Here is a 21015-nt window from a genome sequence, read left to right as displayed (position 1 = left end):
TTGCAGTAATATTTATTTAATTGCAGTGACTTCATTGTAAATACTACTGTGAAAATTATGGTATGCTAAATTCTTTGTTCCGTAATATTTTACTGTAAAAAGACTAGGTTCTCAGAGTGCCGGTACTACTTACGGTAAATTGATCCGGATTTTTTACAGTGCATAGCTTTAGGAATTAGAGTTTAACTACGTACTCTTTGTCTTACGCAATGTTTCCTTAAACATTACTAGGAACATGTCACATTCCAATATTCTGCAATGGATCAATCAATGAATCTTTGTAATTAAAAACTGCTTATGTGAAACATTTAACTTGATTTATGTAAAAGGAAAAAGACACTAGGTTTTGGGCAAATTATTCAAGTAGTAATAGTTAAAGCAAGTAACGGTTGCTTGCGTTTTATATCAAAGATGTTTTCCATTTTTTAAAGGACTGAAAAATTCCCAAATTACATTTTTATTAAGAACTACGTTAAAATATATGCATATTTTTGTATATTTACGCATGCGTAGTTTACATATTTGTGTATATTTATGTATGTATATTTACTTTGTATATTTATCGAATACTTACTGTTAGATAATTTAATATGTAAAAAAAGCTTTATTGTAACCATTTATCCTACATTTTATTTCAAACTAGATCAATTACCGTTATTAAAAGACAATTTTCGGACAAAAAATTCGCATTAAATTGCAATTAGAGAGTGATTGCTTTTCCTGACAAAGCTATTTTCCCCAACTATTTACTTCAAATAACATTAGAAGATAGGCTGCTCCTTATGGAAAAGCTATTTTTCTAGCTTTTATGTAATAACATTTTTTAAAAAAAGGCTATTGAAATGAAAATAATTCTACATCTATATTTTAACTTAGAACTAAGTTCAATTAGAACTCACTCACTTAGAACTATAATTCATTTAGATCTAAAACTATGTAACTTTCATACCTCATTCTAGAACTATGTACCTTTTCACTTAGAACTATGTACCTCATCTTTATTGCAACTTGCCTCTCCTTTCTTTTTTGTTTAAGATACTGCATAAAATTACTTTTATTTAAGGGTAAAACACATTTTTACTTTTTTATTTCTTTTTTCAGAATTTAGCTCTTCCATTATGAGTTCCAATGAACCAAGTAAAGGAACGGAAGAACCACCACCTAATGCTGAAGTAGGAACAAATGAGAAAGCACAATCTAAACCGCCAAATAAAGAAGCCTTGGTAAATAAAGCTTGTATATTCCCACTACTTCTAACAAGGTCTGCCAAACATTTCAAAAAATCATCCACAGAACGACTTTGATTTTCAAACTTTCTAGTTTTGAATCTTTTTAAAAGTTAAGTTATCCTTATTTCGCCAGCTTCCTGACCATAGGTGATGCCCTCGACTAGATGTTGTAAGCCTTTTTTGTTCGATGACCACATCAATGAAAGCTGAGAATTCCAATGAGACACATTTGCAAGATTTCATACACTGCAAAAAAATTCCCGATCAAATTATGGTATAATATACTGGTACTTTGGATGCATCATTCGTAAAATCCATTTTTACCCTAAAATGTTATACCGTAATTTTTACAGTAACATTTATATAATTATAGCGATTCAATGATTTTGCGGTAAAAATTGCAATATATCAGCTTTTTTTTTTTTTTTTTTTTTTTGCTCCGTTGCAAGTTCCGGCGGAAATAAATTTTGCAGTAAAAAGCACCGGCGTCGGTATTTTTTACCGTGATTTGATCTGGAATTTTTTACGATGTAAACAGAAAAATTTATCAACAGGAATGAAATAACAGTTTATTGAAAACAGTGTTCAAAGTAGCGTTTTGTTAAAAATTTAGTTAAATTAGCGTAAAATAAGCTGTTGTTATTGTTGAAAATAATACGGTTAATACATACGGTTAATAAATATATGATTATTACGATATTGACGCTGATTTGGGAAAAGAGTTTTATCTTAATCCAATTTTAACGTTTTATCTTTTTACGCAGAAAGAAATATACAAATGACTTAATTGCAAAATTTTATGAGAGAAATATTACGCGTTACTCGATTAGCCTTTTTCTCAGAATTTTCCTTAAACATATTTTTTATATTTTCTTATAAATTATTATTTTTTATTATTCATTAATTATAAATCATTATTATTTATTAATTATTAACTAATTATTATTTATTAATTAATATTTATTAAGTACTAAATTGCATGAGTTTAGATCTAAATAAGTGAAAAATATTATATTTAGCATTTTAATAATTTATGGTTATGAAATGAAGCATGAGACCAGTGTCTACTTCTGCGTTAAATATAAAATCTTCCAAACACGGCTCACTTCCAAACAATCTTTTTTTTTATCAAATTTGTGCTTATTTGCTGTTATTTAGATCTAAGAGAAACAGCAATTCATCATTGAAATTTCTTCGATTCACAAAATTAACTATTGATAAATGTTTGAATGTGAATAAAAAAATTGAAAAATATTTTTTTATATTTTGGCACAAATATAATTCTGATAATCTAAAAGATTTTTTAGTAACAATTCGACAATTTTTTTATAAATAAAATACATCGAAACATATTTTTACTTGTAATTAGCTCATCAAAAGTATATGAAAAGGACACCAATGTCCCATCTGCGTCAAGACGTTAAACCTTCACATTAAAAGTCATTTAGAAAAAAAATACTTTACTAATTATTATTTTGCAATTAAGCTAAATTATTCTTTACAACATACTTTAATGCGTCAGCACCAAAATTTCACATTTTATATTTCATCTTTATTTTACTTTAAAAGTATAATTTGATTAATGATAAAATGCATAAAATACACATTGCTTAAACAATATTTATTCATGTTCAAATAATTTAAACGACTGATTCTAACTTGGTCAAACATTTTTTATCAATATTCTATTATCGGATGATCTAAAATCTATTATTTCAAGTTTTATACCCCTTCGGCAAAATCCTATTTGGGTACTGAAAAATCTATATTCTTGAAATATTTCATGTAATTAAAAGACTTTTTATCTCCCAAATAATTTTCCTTTCTCCGTAACAATATAATGAAATATTGTTTTTAAAAGACTTAAAACAAACCCCCAAAATAACAGAGTTACGGCACATGAGGCTAAAGTAGCAACTTATCTTCATTTTTTTTTCTATTTCCTTGCCCAACCAATAATTAATTAGAAAGTGGATAGAAGAGAATTTGGGTATTGATATTAATTTCGTTAATAGGCTTATACATTTTTCAAAGTAGGTATTAAATGGAGACGCTATTACTTCATTATTTTTATTTTCTGAGTAAAAGTTGTTATCTTGTGTATTTCAAGTACAAATAAGCTGGAGAAATTATTCGAACATTTTTTAAATATTTAAGATTTAATCATGTATTAATACTATTAATCGATTTTTTTAATTTCTTCTAGCAGTAGCATATTTTTTTCTACTTATAAGTGCTTTCAGTAATCACAAAGGCAATAATGTTGATCATCGGAGATCATAAATATTTATTATCCAATTATCAATGTATATAAATGTTTTTCAATTACACTGGGGAACAAATTTTATGTTATATTTATACAAATACTTGATGGTGCAGATTCGGGTGTGGAGATTTCAAATCTAAAATTAGTTTTGCTCTTAAAGCTACAGATATTTTTTTTTGTTTACAGATATATTTTCATTCTATTTTTTGTTAAAATCTACAAGTTTAAAAACGTTATATATATAACAGAGGATAGCGTAAATGTTGCTACAAGTTTCCAGGAGAGTCATGGCAAATCATCAGCAATTGAACGTCACTGTACGCGGCTAGGGGCTCTTCCCTATACAGCCTGATCAGAACCGCATGAAGAGGCAGAGAGAGCCTCTATCGGCGTGTGATATTTCCGGGCATAAGTTAATATTTTAATCTTGACGATGTGCCTTAACTCTCCTAGATGTTTGCCATAACATTTATGCGGCCCTTTGTAATATATAACGTCTTTGAACTTGCACATTTCGACATATATCGTTAAAAAATGCAGCTTAGATAGTGCAACCAATTGCGGATATGAAATCAGTGGCGTGAAAGTATCCAAAATCGATTAAAGAATCTCATGCAGCGAAAACCAAAACAAAAATATTCTGTCCCAGTGTCATCAATATTAGGATTATTCTAATCACCAATATATATCATTCAATCGTCAGGAAGTTCCCGGAAAAAATTTTCAAAATAGTTATAAAATAATATTAGAATAAACAATTTGGCTATTAAGAAATATATAAAACTTTCTCAAGGCAATTAATCTTTTATTTAAGGATGATGTGCTAAAATTCTCTATTCCATGCGTATTGAAATACATGCTCATAAATCTTGCACAAAAAAATCATGCTTTAAAAAAAAAGAAGAAAAGAAAAACCGTAGTTTTGATAAATAAAACCAAATATACGGTATTTAAACTATTTATTTGATAATTATTCCGTTCGTATATTAACGGTTTACAAGTAATTCTGGTTCTTAAAATTATAGTTCTTATAACCACACAATTAATAAAATATACAAAACCAAAAAGTAAGTTTAACCGAATTCAAGGATCATTTGCCCAGCTCTGAAGTATCATGATAAAATTACGCAATTTCCATTTATATAATTACGGTTTAGTGGAAATTCTGTTTTTCCAAGTTATAGTCCTTATTACCACACTTTTAGTAAAAAAATACAAAACTGCAAAGTAAATTTTCCTGAATAAATGGTTTTCATGCCATGCCCTAAAGTTTTATGATAAACCATATTTATCAAATTTTATCACATATTATAAAAGTATAATTTATTGACAGTTTCTTTAAAATCATTACCAAAACGCTTCGGTAAAAATTACCGAGCTTTTGATGTTTCCATGAAACCAGAAACACGGTAAATTTTACCATATTTCGGTGATTCTTTGTTTCTCACAGTAGAAATGCTTCAGTATTTGTTTGAAACTTTTGAAAATAACCCCTAAAACCCTGAAAATTTGAGAAAAATACCAGAGCACACAATAAACCCTAAGGAAAATTCTAGAAAATTAGATTTTTCCTGAAAAATTGCTCCACAACATAATGATAAAACGTTTGCAACATAAATGCCTACTAAACATGGCTTCAATTATTTAATAAGTAGATTTATATTATAAATCCATATTGCTGTTCATTTATTTCAATTCCTACAATTAGTTCCTCTCCCTATATATATATTTATATATCTTGTTCAAATTTTAAATCATTAATAAAATACTTTTTATTCATCCACTCAAATTCAAATACATATTTTTAAACTTATAGTGGATTACACTTGATGTTAATACAGTTTTTTTCAAATACTAATTCATTAATTAAATTTAATTAATTAATTTTAGTTTCATATTTTACCACTCAATATTGTGATTCTGTCATATGTGTATACATATTAATATTAATTGCAATTATTATATTACTTGTTTTTATGTTGAGTTATTGAAGATATGAAGTGTGTCTATCGGAAGGAACAACCGTCAGGTCAACGACCGCAACCCTTTGCTGGCCAAGTCAATCTCTAAACAGATTTCAAAACATAAACTGAACACGTTCAACTAAACTTTCAACCCTTTTCATGTCATATTTTATAACGCTATATCTAGAAATGATGATAAAACACCATTTCTCCAGAGGTTAAGATTAATGAGGATATAAATCTTTGAAATCTTCAGCATCGTGAAAATCCATCAAGATCAAAGAAGACTACATTAATTTCTCTAACTAGTCAGAAGCTCAAAGAGGAAACCAGCCAAATGATAAGTTTAAACAGGAACTAACTAGATGTCAGTTACTTAAAACTCAAACTTTGTGTTTCGCTTTACTATTGATTAAACGTAAGGAGCGTAATTTTATGCCCTTAAAACGCCGCTTTAAAGTGCATAAACTGAAAGAGGCATGCAAACTTAACAATAACTCTATTCTATTATTTCTAAGAAAGCAATATATAACTATTTTCAAAGTTTCTTGCATAGAAATGCTTGAGAAAAAATATGATAAAAACTAACAGAATATGTTAAAATTTGGCTTGTTTCTGGCTCTATGGGAACACCCAAAAGCTCTGTAATTTTGGCAGAAGTGCTGTGGTAATAATTTTGGTAAATTTAACAGTGAAATATGGTTTTATAACAAATGATAATTTTATCATGATATCTTAGAACATGGCATAAAAACCTAATATTCGGTTAATTATTTTGTATTATGTGTGTCCAAAAAAGATTGTTCAAAAAAGAAAGAAAAGCACCTCCAAGTTTCCTCACATAATTAAGCTGATTTTAATTAATTTGATTCCTCTGTCGACACTAGTAATTCGACATATTTCGATAGCTTATTTACGTCTTCTTGCTTTACCCTTTATGCTACCATTTTTTTAATAGTAATATCCTGATAAAAAAATTTGGGATTGTGATTGATTTTTAAAAAGGAAATTCATTTAGTTTAGAATTTGGTTTTTAAGACTTTTTCTTTTCTTTTCCTTTTTTTTTTTTTTTTTTTTTTTTTTTTTTTGGAAGAAAGATGGGATTTTTAAAGGTGTACCTACTGTAAACATTCGGCCATAAATTTGAAGTTATGATCTCATAAATAACCGAATTTATAAATTCTGCGTTTATAGCTCGATGAAAATTGAGGAAATGAACGAATGTAATAATCGATAAGAGAAAATGACCTCCCAGTATTTGCTGCGTCTGTTGATCCCACTCTAACCTTTACTGTAACGTTTACTGTTAGTACATTTTTTGTATTTTCTGAAATTAGCAACAGATGGCAGCATAAATTACATGTGGGGAAATAACTTCCCATGGAGGTCTAAAAATTCCTGAAGTGTGCAAGAATTTTGAGCATGTATTCGAAAAATATATATCAAAGGTGGTAATTACGTAACACCCTTTCATAGTTTGTTTTCCATGATTTAGTTTTAAAAAATGGTTAGCAAACTTTATAGTAATGATCAAGATCATTGAAGGAATATTTGTTGAATAATGCTCAGCCCCTTCAACGACAATGTTCCTTTTTATAAGAAAATATATCAATAAAATTCCTTATTTATTCTGTGTAATCCATCAAACAGTTGTTAGTAGCTGGGAAAATAAGTTTTTTGACAAATGCCGCGCATCAGTTAATCAAATATTTTCAGTTCTGTCCTATTTAATATCTTCAAATTGAATTTCAAAATGATTCATGGCGTAAAATATGATAAGGAATCACTTAATGCTGTTGAAAAACTTCTACGATTTTGATTAAAATGCCGGGCAATAAAATAATTAAAAATATTAAAATCAATTTGTAATATATTACAAATGAATTGTTTTTTAACTTTCAACGTTGTGGCATCGTTTGCCATCGCAATCGAAATACTCGAATCAAAAGCAGACTGAGAAAAAAGTATGGTACAATTTAACGTGTTTCTAGCATTATTGAAACACCAAAAGGCTTGGTAATTCTTATCGAAATGATTTGGTTATGATTTTGGTGAGATTAACAATAAAATATGGCTTTGTAATGTGTGATAAAATTTGGTACATGTGGTACATTTTGATGATTTTATCAATATTAAGACGAATTCGAATAAGGCTTAACTGAAGAGAAGTGGATGGAAATTTTACGTAATCATTTAAAAATCGAAATATAGACGCCCTTATTAAGCAATCATCAATATGAAAGCGTAGTTTAATGGCGAACTTTGGTTTCTGCACTGAGAAAAAAATTACTGACAAAACTACCAAAGTATTGTAAAATTTGACGCGTTTCTGGCTCTATTAAAACCAAAAAGTAAAAAGACACGTTAATTTTTACCGAAGCACTATGCTAATGACCTTTTATAAATTAACAATGCTAGATTGTTTTGTTACCATGCTTTTCGGTAGCAAATGAGGTAAATTTGGTAATTTAGCATAATAACTCAGAGCATGGCATGAAAAATATTTATTTGGTTAAATTTACTGTTAAGTTTTTCATTGCGGTAGTAAAAACTATAATTTTAAGAACCAGAATTTTCGATAAACCGTTACCATATAAACCGAAAAATTTTCAAATAATTAGCTTAAATTTATATTTTGGTTTTATTAACCAGATAATGGTTAATAAAATATGGTTTGATTATTAATATTTTGGTTTTATTAACCAGAATTATAGGGTGTTCTTTTTACTAGAAAGGTCATTATCATACAGTCCGGTAATTTTACCAATACTTTCCGTGCACGCATAATATTTTTTTATTCTTTTTCATTTCTTTAAAAAAATAGGAGCATATAATATTTTTTTTTTGCTTTTCACTGCATGGGTTTTGCGCAACAGGAATATTACAATTTTGAAGTACTAAAAAGAAATTTTTTTTCAGAAACATTTTGCATTGGTTTCTAAAATTTTAAATATAGCAATACGTTTTTTAAATATGCTAGAAAGGAAGGATTTCCTTTATTCTACTTACATATTTAAACATGCGAATTAAGCAATAAAAAAAAACATATTTTGTTAAAAATTTATTTTAAAATTAATGTTAATACCCCCAAAAATTATTAACCCTATTTTTAAACGTAATCCTAGATGATGCAATATTCATCATATTTTCTATTTAAATAATATTAAGTGGTTATCATTTAAAACATTATAAAAATGTATAAAACACAGCGTTAGCACAACTATATAAACATTAAAACTTTATAAAAAAGACAACACAACATTTTTATCTATGATCACATTGTTATATAATTATAACAGATAATTTATGATGCAAAACAAAATTTTTAATAACTGCTTTTTTTTATTTATAACCAGATATTTTTTCTTATCCCTTAAGACTATCCCTTCACGACAAAACAATTTCTAACTTAAAAGTTTCAGACCTTTATAAATAAGGATAACAAATTCAATACTTTTTATTAGCATTTATTTTTTTTAAAGTAAAAAGTTTAACATTTAAAATAAGCACAATAGGGTCATTTTATGTTATGCTTTATCATTTTACTTTTACTTATTTAACCTTTAGCCTAATAACTTGTAGATATGTTAGTAAAGAATTATTCAATTTCCATCATTTACAACATTTTCATCAATACAGCATTTCAAGATTGATTAGCATCAAGCATATCAAAGGTAGAACATTTCAAGCCATGACAAATTAAATTAACTCTGTCTAATGCTTATTCTACTGATTTTTAGGAACGCCCAGATTTTGACATTTTTTCCCCTTAAAAGCTTTGACCTATCACCTCCTGCCGTCCATCTTACCGCTAAGTCAATAATAAAAAAGCTAAAAGTAATTATATTAATGGAATCAAAGGAAAACTACTAAACAACTCCCTGCAACAGAAATATTTGTTTAACGTACTTATTGTGACAAATTATTTAATTTTAACTTGACTTATTATGAATTCTTCATTTAATGCGAAAATACACTGGAAATAAATTTACAAGGATGCAACGGCAAAATAATTTTTTTAATTACATTTCCTTTAAAGAATAATTCCTTTAACAAAACAAAATTTCCTTTAAAGTATAAAATACAATGCATATATTTCATGTTGAGAGATGAAATACGACGTAACATAATTTGCGTTAAAGAATAAAATATAATGTATCAAAATTCATTTTGAGAGATAAAATACAGTGTAACATAATTTCCTTCAAATCATAAAATATAATGTATCAAAATTCATTTTGTGAGATAAAATACAGTGTAACATAATTTCCCTCAAGTCATAAAATATAATGTATCAAAATTCATTTTGAGAGATAAAATACAGTGTTACATAATTTCCTTCAAGTCATGAAATATAATGTATCAAAATTCATTTTGAGAGATAAAATACAGTGTAACATATTTTCCTTCAAGTCATAAAATATAATGTATTAAAATTCGTTTTGACGGATAAAATTTAATGAACCAAAATTTATTTTAACGGATAAAATAAATTTTGTCAAAATACATGGCAAAATTTATTTCGATGTATAAATAATGGTGCATTAAAATTTGTATTAACGGATAAAATATCATTTATCAAAATTCATTGTTAGGAATAACATAATGTCTCAAAATATTTTAAGGAATTATATTGCAGTAAAAGTCATTTTAAAGGATAAAAAATTTTACTTTAGTATATAAAATGTGAATCACTTGAAATTTAATTTAAAAATATTAATATAAAATGTTGGTGTGATGCTTCCGTTAATGTACATGAATCTCTACATTTATCTTTACTAATTTCCATTTTTTTTTTTTTCGCAGTGTCCCTTGGCAGAAGCCGAAGCCGATGATTGGAAAGGGTCAAACCGAAGGAGGAGTAGATGGAAGATATGCCTTCTCGTCTTAAATTTATTCTTACTCACTTTATTATTAGTTCTCTTTTTACTATGGTACCTGCAAAGTAAGTATGTGAACTTCAAAAGTATAGTTCATAAAATTAAAAAAAAAACACTTTTATAACTTTTATTGGGACATCCGGTTAATGGTTCACTTTAAGTGGTTCAAGACACGTTAATAACCGTAAATATGCTAACTAGTTTGGGCAGACGATAGTTTAAGTTACGAAATCAGGCACGAAGCGCATTTTCTCAGAACAAGCAAATATTTTTTGATGGATTTAGATTTTCGACCCACAAAATATGGAGGAAATAGTGTAAAAAATTCCGGATTAAATTACAGTATTAAATATCGGCACTTTAGATGCATCATTCTTAAAATCCATTTTTACTCTAATATGATATCACACTTTTTAATGAAATATTTTTTAATTAGAGTGATTCGGTGATTTTACGGTAATTATTACTATAAAAAGTATGGTATACCAGATTTTTTGTTCCGTACCAAGTTCCAATAAAAAATGGATTTTGTGGTAAAAAGTACCAGCACCCTGTGAGAGTAGGTACTTTTTACCAGAGTATTTTGCATTGTATTCTACAATGTTAATATCTGTTACTACGTATTTCACCAATCTCCGAAACTAATTAAGCAAATCAATAATTTTTGAGCACATAATTACAAAACTTATTCCTCCAAGGATGATTCCTCCATTTCTTTTTATAAATGTTTTTTATTAATATTTTTTACTATTAATTTTATAATAGTCAAAAAATGCAATCATCAATAAAATCTTTACAATTTCAAATGATAAAATCAAAAATATAAACAGAGAAATTCGAAAAGTTTTCGAAAAATAAATTTTTAAAAAATACATCTTAAAGAGTAAATTAAAAATGGGAAATGAAGATAAGGAGTCTAAGCATTCGACCGTCCGCTGCCTTAACTATTGGAATCAGAATTTGTTGATTTCCAGAAATTCCAGATCAGAATTTCCAGATTCCTCATATTATTAATATTCGGCTCCTCACCCAAATTCGACGAGGAAAAAAGTACACAGAGAAAAAGATTTGGCAAAATAACCCCACTGAATGATAATCACATTTCCGATTTAAAAAAAGTCATACTTCTGGTTAATAAAACAAGAGTATAAGGTATTTAAACATTTCATTTGGTAATTTTTCCTTACTTATTGTAACGGTTTAACGAAAATTCTGGTTTTCTAAATTATAGTTCTTATTACTTCACATTTAGTAGAGAATACAAAACTGCAAAAATAAAAAATTCAACTGAATAAATGGGTTTTTATGTCAAACTGAATGAATTTTGGGTGTTTTTGTGTAGTTTAATCTTGTGTGTAGTCCTTTATTCTATCACTAATTAAGCCAGCTTGGCATATTATTAACATTAATATCAGGCAATTGTTAATACATTATTTAATAAAATGTTATAGAACTATGATTGTATTTGCCTCTTAAAATTTAATTATAATAAACTAAAAAATCATCTGCTATATTTTATTTATGTATGACGTATTTTAACAAATGTGAGGAAAAAACATAAAATTCGAATTTAAAATAACTGGCATATATTTAGTTCCCATTTTGATATCAATCTTTTAAAATATATACACAGAGAAAACAGATTCTGGTGAAATTACCATACTGTATGGTTATAAAAGTTTTGATAAAAAAAATATTCTGATTAAAAAAATTAATAATAAAATAAAGAAACATAATTCTCGAAAAAAACAAAATTCTGGTTAAAATAAATAAATACATGAATGATATTTAAAGCATTCATTTGGTAACTCTTCCATTCATATGGTAACGTACAAAAAACTCTGGTTTTTCAAAATTATAGTTCTTATTACCACACATAAAAATACAAAACTGTAAATTAATTTAACCAAGTAATTTGTTTGTATGCCATGTTCTAAGGTTTCATGATAAAATTTTCAAATTTTATCATTTGTTACGAAACCATCTTTTGCTGTTAATTTTACCAATATTATTACCAAAGCACTTCGGTAAAAGTTACCGAGCTTTTTGGTGTTCCCATACAGCCAAAAGCATGGTAAATTTTACCATATTTCCTTATTCTAAGAAAGTGTATTTTTTGTGTCTGATTTCATAACATATTTTCTACATTAACAATCTTCTACGCTAATTAATTAGGTTATCGAAGGTTCGGTTCTAGAACGATTAATATTGAGTCTCATTACGTGAAAATCCAGTAGTTAAATCAAAAGTTATTAAGGTGCACACTTTACGAACTTCGCACACTATAAGTAAAGATATGCATGATATTTTATTTCAAAACTGGTAAATGAAATTTAGTTTTTAAATTGTGATCGTTCATACATATGAATCAAACTGCATTATGAATCAAACTGCATTATGAATCAATTGCAAAAACAAAATCATCCTTTCTTTAAATTAAATCTAAATTAAAAAAAATTCCTAAATACTATTTTTTTAAGACCAAAAAGAATTATAATTCTGAAGTGTAAGACAATATTAACATGTGGGTTTAAAAACTATATTTTAAATTAAATTTGTTATTTGAATATCGCGTCTAAAGTACATCTAACTAAAAAACTTATTTAGTAACTGAATTTTGAATTAAAAGAACAAATTGAAACTAATATTAAAACTAAACATTTACTGTTTATAAAGTAAATATGTATGTTATAATAAATGCTTATTTTTGTTCATATTTATTGTTTTACATCAAATTTGAAAACTAATTGAATTTGATTTTTTTCGTAAAAAGATTTATTTGTTTTTTAACTCTTAAAACAAGATAATAATTTTATTAAGATCTTGTTTTAATATTGTAATTTACACTCTAAGTTAAAATTATTTCATGAACATCAGTTTTATAAATCATGATTTATACTTTTAAATGAAATCATATCTTTTTAAAAAAGTTGATTCTTTAAATAAAATTAAAAGCTTTTTCTGACTTTAAATGGCGCAGAAACATTTTTTTACAATTTCAAAGCAAAATAAATCACATTAATGTTCACTTAATATAATTTTAAAATATTTTATTCATAAATTTAAATCAAATCATCATCAATTATAATTAAATCTCATAACAAAACCTTTTTTAAACAAAACTGAATTAAATTTAAAAAAACGTTAATGAAAAATTTCAATTCATTGTAATGGCAATTTTCTTGAAAGCTGTTTTTGTACAATTATATCTTGAATTGATCCTTTTCTTGCATGAATACAAATTTTAAAAGATACATAAGCCTCAATAAAAATGCATACATTTATATGATTGATAAATAAAACCAAAAATATACCTTACTGTAAAAGAGCATGCTTTAACACTCTATTTCAAATTAAAAATTATTTTATTTAAAAAAAACAACTTGTTAATATATTTAGATATTAGTATGTATTATTTTGAATTCACAATTATTTTCAAATAATTTCCCATCGCGGATTATTCATGGGAACAAAAGTAATGGAATTAAGAAGATGTTAATCATGGATGATGAATTATTTCCATTATTCTTTAAGCAATATTAATGATTTTCCACTCGTATTAAAATATGGAGATTTACACAAGACGCTTGTATGTATCTATGTTTAAAAAAACAGCTCTTTTAGATCATTTACATTTCAGACATGACAGTTATAATTATAAGACAACTACAAGTTACAATTCAGACAAATTGCATTCAGGTATCAAAACTGAAAAATATAGCTTATTATAAGAAAAGTATATTTTAAAACTTCATTTTAAATTAAAAATTGTATCCTATTTTGTTCAAAAAACAATTGTTTATAAATTTAAATATAATTATGCATCATAAAACACAATTGTTTTCAAATCATTTCACGTCACGGATTATTCAAAAAGACAAAAGTAATGGAATTAAGAAGTTATTAATCATGCATGATGAATACATTCCATTATTCTTAAAACAATATTAATGATTTTCCTCTCGTATTAAAATAGGGAGATGGCTTATCCAAGACACTAGTTCGTATCTACGGTTAAAAAACATTTCCTTCAGACAAATTACATTTCCGGCAAGACAGTTACAATTATATGACAACTAAAAATTTTAATTCAGCAAATTGCATTCAGACATTAAAACCGAAAAATATACCTAATTAAAAAAATTTATATTTTAAAACTTCATTTTAAATAAAAATTGTATCTTATTATGTTCAGAAAACAATTGTTTATAAATTTAAATATAATTATGCATCATAAAACACAATTGTTTTCAAATCATTTTACGTCACGGATTATTCAAAAAGACAAAAGTAATGGAATTAAGAAGTTATTAATCATACATGATGAATACATTCCATTATTCTTAAAACAATATTAATGATTTTCCTCTCGTATTAAAATAGGGAGATGGCTTATCCAAGACACTAGTTCTTATCTACGGTTTAAAAACATTTCCTTTAGACAAATTACATTTCCGGCAAGACAGTTACAATTATATGACAACTAAAAATTTTAATTCAGCAAATTGCATTCAGACATTAAAACCGAAAAATATACCTAATTAAAAAAATGTATATTTTAAAACTTCATTTTAAATTAAAAATTGTATCTTATTATGTTCAAAAAACAATTGTTTATAAACTTAAATGTAATTATGCATCATAAAACACAATTGTTTTCAAATCATATCACGTCACGGATTATTCAAAGAGACAAAAGTAATGGAATTAAGAAGTTATTAATCATACATGATGAATACATTCCATTATTCTTAAAACAATATTAATGATTTTCCTCTCGTATTAAAATATGGAGATGGCTTATCCAAGATACTAGTTCGTATCTACGGTTAAAAAACATTTCCTTTAGACAAATTACATTTCCGGTATGAAAGTTACAATTATATGACAACTAAAAATTTTAATTCAGCAAATTGCATTCAGACATTAAAACCGAAAACTATACCTAATTAAAAAAATTTATGTTTCAAAACTTCATTTTAAATTAAAAATTGTATCTTATTATGTTTAAAAAACAATTGTTTATAAATTTAAATATAAGTATGCATCATAATAGAATACACAATTGTTTTCAAATCATTTCACATCACGGATTATTCAAAGAGACAAAAGTAATGGAATTAAGAAGTTATTAATCATTTATGATGAATTAGTTTCGTTATTCTGAAAACAAAATTCCTCTCATATTAAAATATGATAATGGTTTAAACAAAACGTTTGTTCGTATCTATGGTAACAAACCTCTCCTTCTGACAAATTACATCGTTAAATTTTGAAGAACATCGAATTTGAGTTCTTCCGGAAAAACAATTGAATAATAATTTATGTTCGTCCATTTTTCTTGAGCGCGTTCTTTGATCTAGTTTCAATTCGCTGATGTACTTTAAATTGGATACAAAATACTATAAAATTCAACAAATGTAATAGTTTAACAATATATTTCAAGCATGTAAGAGAAATTTTTCTCTTCAAAATATATTGAAGGTCCGATGTTCGAAATAATAATAAGTATTCGATATAGTTTTACATTTTTAGTTTTTATAACTGAAGAGAATTGTAAACAAAGTTTTTTATTTGACTTACTATCTCCTTAAAATATGTTTTCTGAGGGGATTAAAAATATTCTTAACTATGCCTGTCTTAAACTATGCTACGTTTAACTATTCTTTAATAGATGTTATATACAACAATGTACCAAACAATCCAAAGAAAAATTATGGAAACTTTAAAATCTAAGAATTTTGTTACAAGTTTTGACTTTCAATTTTAATAATCATAGTTATTAAATTAAAAACATTGTTAAAATTTCTTTTGCTTATTAATATTCACAACTGCAACAAACTACAGCTTTTTAAAATCTTTATATATATATATATATATATATATATATATATATATATATATATATATATATATATATATATATATATATATATATATATATATATATATATATATATATATATATATATATATATATATATATATATATATATATATATATATATATATATATATATATATATTGACCAGTTTGGTCAGATCAATAGCTCACACACAATAATTGGACTGTATTTATTTTATACTCATTTATTTTGTACCAGCATTACGGACTCGCTCGTGAGCCCGTTACTCATACACATTGCACATACACATACACTTCACTGCTGCTTCCAGCACTCAGTTCTACAATTAAATTCAATTTACGCTTACAGCGCCATCTATATGTTTAATGGGAATTAACACTCCCCACGATTGAAATTGCAAATTTCAATAAATTTTACACAATTAACAATATAATGTTATACAGAAGAAAAAATATATATATATGAATCATACAAATAACATTGTGGCATAAAGCAGACATTGAGATATAAACTAAAGCTAATTTTTCATTTGCACAATTACTCTATGGGAAGAATACAAATGTCACGAATATTTCTTTGAAGTTGTTTGCCATTAGGTAAACTTAACTTCACTACTCTTATTTTTGTGTCACGGCCAGGCATCACCTCAACAATTCGTCCTACTAACCATTGCGTAGATGGTAAATTCTCTTCCTTTATCAAACACAGGGTTCCTATTTCTACATTATTCTTTTCAAATTTCCATTTATTACGTTCCTGTAAATTATTAAGGTAATCCCTTTTCCACAACTTCCATATTCTCTGACTATACTTATTAATCTTTTGCCAGTTAGAAAGCCTATTCTCAGTTATATCTATTAGTTGGGGTTCAGCGAGTGAGGTGATGGCCCTACCTATCAAGAAATGACCAGGTGATAGAGTTTCAAATTCATCAAACTACGGTGATAGTGGAGTGAGAGGTCTGGAGTTCAAAACACCTTCGATTTCAGTCAAAATTGTCAAGAATTCTTCTAAAGTTAAATTTTGATTGCCAATTACTTTTTTTAGGTGGAACTTAAACGACTTCACACCAGCCTCCCAAATTCCCCCGAAGTTTGGTGACCTTGGTGGGATAAATTTCCAATCAATCCCTTCGTTAGTAAAATAACTGGCTAACGTCTCATCTGGGCAATTTATCAATTTCCTTAACTTCTTAATCTCAATGTTAGCACCGATAAGTGTTTTTGCATTATCGGTCATAATTTTTGCACACTTGCCCCGTCTCCCAAAAAAACGTTTTAGACTGGCAATGAACGATTGAGAAGTTAAATCAGTTACAAAATCAAAGTGTATTGCCTTGGTACACAAGCAAATATAAACAGCAACGTAAACCTTATTTGTGATCCCTTTTCTCTGGTTTTTGAACTTAATAGAAAATGGGCCACAAAAATCAATTCCCGTAATGTTAAATGGATAATTAGGTCTTGTACGCTCTTTTGGTAGATCAGCCATTATTTGATTACTCATAACAGGTTTGTTTTTAAAACATGTGATACAACTATGTACAATTTTCCTACAATTATTTCTACCGTTAAGAGGCCAGAACTTTTGTCGAACTTGATATAATAATGCTTGTGGTCCCAAGTGCAAATATTTTAAATGACAATATCTCAAAATTATGGTGGTTAAAGAATTCTTACCCGGTAAAATGATGGGAAACTTAGAATTAACAGGCAAGTCAGACAGAGATAATCTTCCACCAACTCTCATCAGCTTATTTTCATCTAGAAAAACACACAATGAAGACAACTTACTGTTCCTCGGAACAGGCTTACCTTTTTCCAAGTTTTTGATTTCCTCTGGGAACTCACTTCGTTGTAAACATTTTAACAACCAAATTTCAGCTGCGTTTAATTCACTTACTAACAAGGGACCAATTTTTCTTGCATCTGGATTTTTACAATTGTAAATGAATCTGAAAAGAAAACTCAATACATGAATAATTTTAGTATAATTGTTAGATAAGGTAAGAATTTTCTCAAAAAGGGAAGCAATATCTATAGAAATTAAAGTCACTAAATGGGAATCACAGTTCTTTTTAAGTTCAACTTGGTACTCTTCTTCATGAACAGTTTGCTCCTCATAAGCGTCAGGAATGTTCTCTTTAAGGAAGTCAGGACCAGACCACCATTTTGCACTGCCAAGAAGAACGTCAACAGTCACACCTCTGCTTAACATATCAGCGGGATTGTCTCTACTAGCACAGTGGTGCCATGATGTCTGGGCTGTCAAGGCTTGAATCTCTTTGACACGGTGCGCCACAAAAGGTTTCCATCGTTTGGTTGAACTCTGAATCCAGTAAAGTACGATTTTAGCATCAGTCCAGAAAAAGCTTGTTGATTGATGTTTTTGGTCTAAGACTTTCTTCACCTCTTTAGCTAATCTTGCTGCTAGCACAGCACCCATGAGTTCCATCCTCGGTAGTGTAATCTTCTTCAAGGGTGCAACTCTGGTTTTAGAAGACACAAGATTGGTAATGATTTGATCCTTGACTCGTATTTTTATGTACACGGCGGCTCCATAGGCCTTGATACTAGCGTCTGAAAATGTGTGGATTTCGACACATAAATTCTCATCACCTGTAGGACTCATCACATGTCTAGGAATTTTAAGATCTTTTAGTTGAGAAACTTCTGTACACCACTTCTTCCACGTTTTAGCAATGTCGGGTGGCAACTCTTCATCCCAGGTGATTTTCCTCTGCCAGATCTCTTGAAATAAACATTTAAATCTGATGGTGAAGGGAGTGAGAAGACCTAAAGGGTCAAATATTCTTCCTGCAGCCATTAGCAAAAATCGTTTGGTATTTTTATCCTGTTGAAGAAATTCAAGCAAGCTATCTATCTCCACGGTGATAAAGTCACTAAGTGGATTCCAAGAAAGGCCTAGGACTCGATGCAGATTTCCTTCGAGGTCCTCTGGGTGTAGTAGATCAAATCCTTCTTCATTCAATTTTTTCATAAGATTTTCATCATTCGAAATCCACTTTCTTAGGTTCATTCCAGCATCTCCCATGATTTGTTTCGCTCTTTTAGAAATTTCAAAGGCTGCTTCTTCACTGTCTTCTCCAGCTATCAAATCGTCAACGTATAAACAGTCATCAAGTACTTGTACTGTGGATGGAAACTCTTTACGGTATTTTTCTATATGCTTTTTAATGGTAGCTGCCAACAAAAATGGACTAGAATTCACTCCAAATATTACTCGCTTGAATCTGTAGATCTCTATATGTTTTAGATCCTTTCCAAAAAGATATCTCACAGCGTCTCTGTCTCTATCACTCAAGGATATCTGGAGGAATGCTTTCTCGATATCAGCCAGAAATGCAATTCTATTTAAACGAAAATGGATCAGAAGATAAAAGATATTTGGATTCAGATTAACCCCTTGAAACAAACAATCATTCAGAGATAATTGTCCGATTCCATGTGCACTAGCATCGAACACTATTCTCATTTCGGTGGTTAACCTCTCCTTTTTATTGACAATCAAATGGGGCAAGTAAAACACAGGCTTATCGTTTGGTTTTGAATGATCCAATACTCTCTCAATTATTCCTTCTCTCAAATAAATTTTTAAAGTTTCACAGTATTCTAAGTATAGTGAATTATCACGATTCATTCTTTTAATCAGGGAGTCAAGTCTCTTCTTTGCAATGTTGAAATTATCATCTAACTCCTGCCAGTTCCTCTTCCAAGGTAAGGTTACCTCGTACCGCTTGTTTTTAAAGCTCACCGTGTCATTAAAGTTCTTAAGGGCTTCGTTTTCGTCAATGTTTTCATTCTCGTCATTAATGCCAATGGACTCTAGCTCCCAAAATCTACTAATGGACTTTTCTAATTCCGTATTATCTTTTATTAATCCGCAGTGAACCCTATCATAATTTTTTGTTGGTATGCTCCCACTTACAACGTAACCGAATACCGTATTTTGTAAAATTAACTTTGTATTAGGGGGTTGTATTTGCCCTATCCTCATAATTTCATAAAAATGTTCCGCGCCTATAAGCATATCAATAGGACCTGGTATGTTAAAACTTAAATCCGCCAATTTCACATCTCTTAATTCTGGGAAACTGCATTGAATTGGTTTAGATGGGGTAAAATCCATGACTCTTGGAACAACTAAAAAGTTTAAATCTAAATTAAAATTTCCCTCCTTATTTGTAATGGTAGTACTCACTCGTGACTTTATTTCTAATGACAATTCATTTAATCCTGACACAGAGGCATTTATTTTTTCTTTCCTTAAATTGAGTCTATCAGATAATCTTTTGCTGATAAAATTCGAATTCGCACCCACATCAAGCAAACCCCGGCAAGGAATTAAATTGTTTACATTATCTTTTATGTAACAAATAATCGTACTAAGCAAAACACATTTTGATTGTATTGAATTCGAATCGAAACTCGCAGCCGCAAAATATTCTTCGTTTTTGTTTTGATTAACTTCCGCACTTCTAGAAGGATTGGTAATAAATTCAGCTGCGGTGGGGGAAAGCACGCTTCGACTAGCAGTCGCCGATGCCTCATACGGTTTTTTCTCAGGAGAGAAATGCAAAGTCACGTGATGACGCCTTTTACAATTCTGGCAAGAATACTTAGATTTGCAATTTGATACTCTGTGGTTATTTCCTAAGCAATTAAAGCATAATTTATTAGTTTTAACAACTTCTACTCGATCATTTATGGATAAGTTTTTATAAGCAGGGCAGTTATATAATGGATGATTTTCACTACACAATAAAACACATTTAGAAATTTTAGCATC

At 28.2% G+C, this 21015-nt stretch overlaps 1 protein-coding gene across 2 annotated transcripts in view; it reads left to right on the top strand.

Annotated features, from left to right (window-relative positions):
• Positions 1-21015, top strand: part of LOC107457174 (atrial natriuretic peptide-converting enzyme) — a 127018-nt gene that overhangs the window by 63060 nt on the left and 42943 nt on the right. For both annotated transcript variants that reach the window (XM_043040207.3, XM_071182434.2), the window contains exons 2-3: positions 1102-1223; positions 10266-10404. In XM_043040207.3, coding sequence (XP_042896141.1) covers positions 1119-1223; positions 10266-10404 — 244 coding nt within the window. In that variant the 5' untranslated portion in view covers positions 1102-1118. The remainder of the gene's footprint in view (positions 1-1101; positions 1224-10265; positions 10405-21015) is intronic.

This window comes from Parasteatoda tepidariorum, chromosome 4 (assembly GCF_982258835.1).
Source record: "Parasteatoda tepidariorum strain Cologne lab strain chromosome 4, Ptep-v5.0, whole genome shotgun sequence".
In the NCBI taxonomy this organism is placed as follows: Eukaryota; Metazoa; Arthropoda; class Arachnida; order Araneae; family Theridiidae; genus Parasteatoda; species Parasteatoda tepidariorum.
The sequence above is the reverse complement of the archived record's forward strand: the minus strand, read 5'-3'. Positions and strand labels throughout refer to the sequence as shown.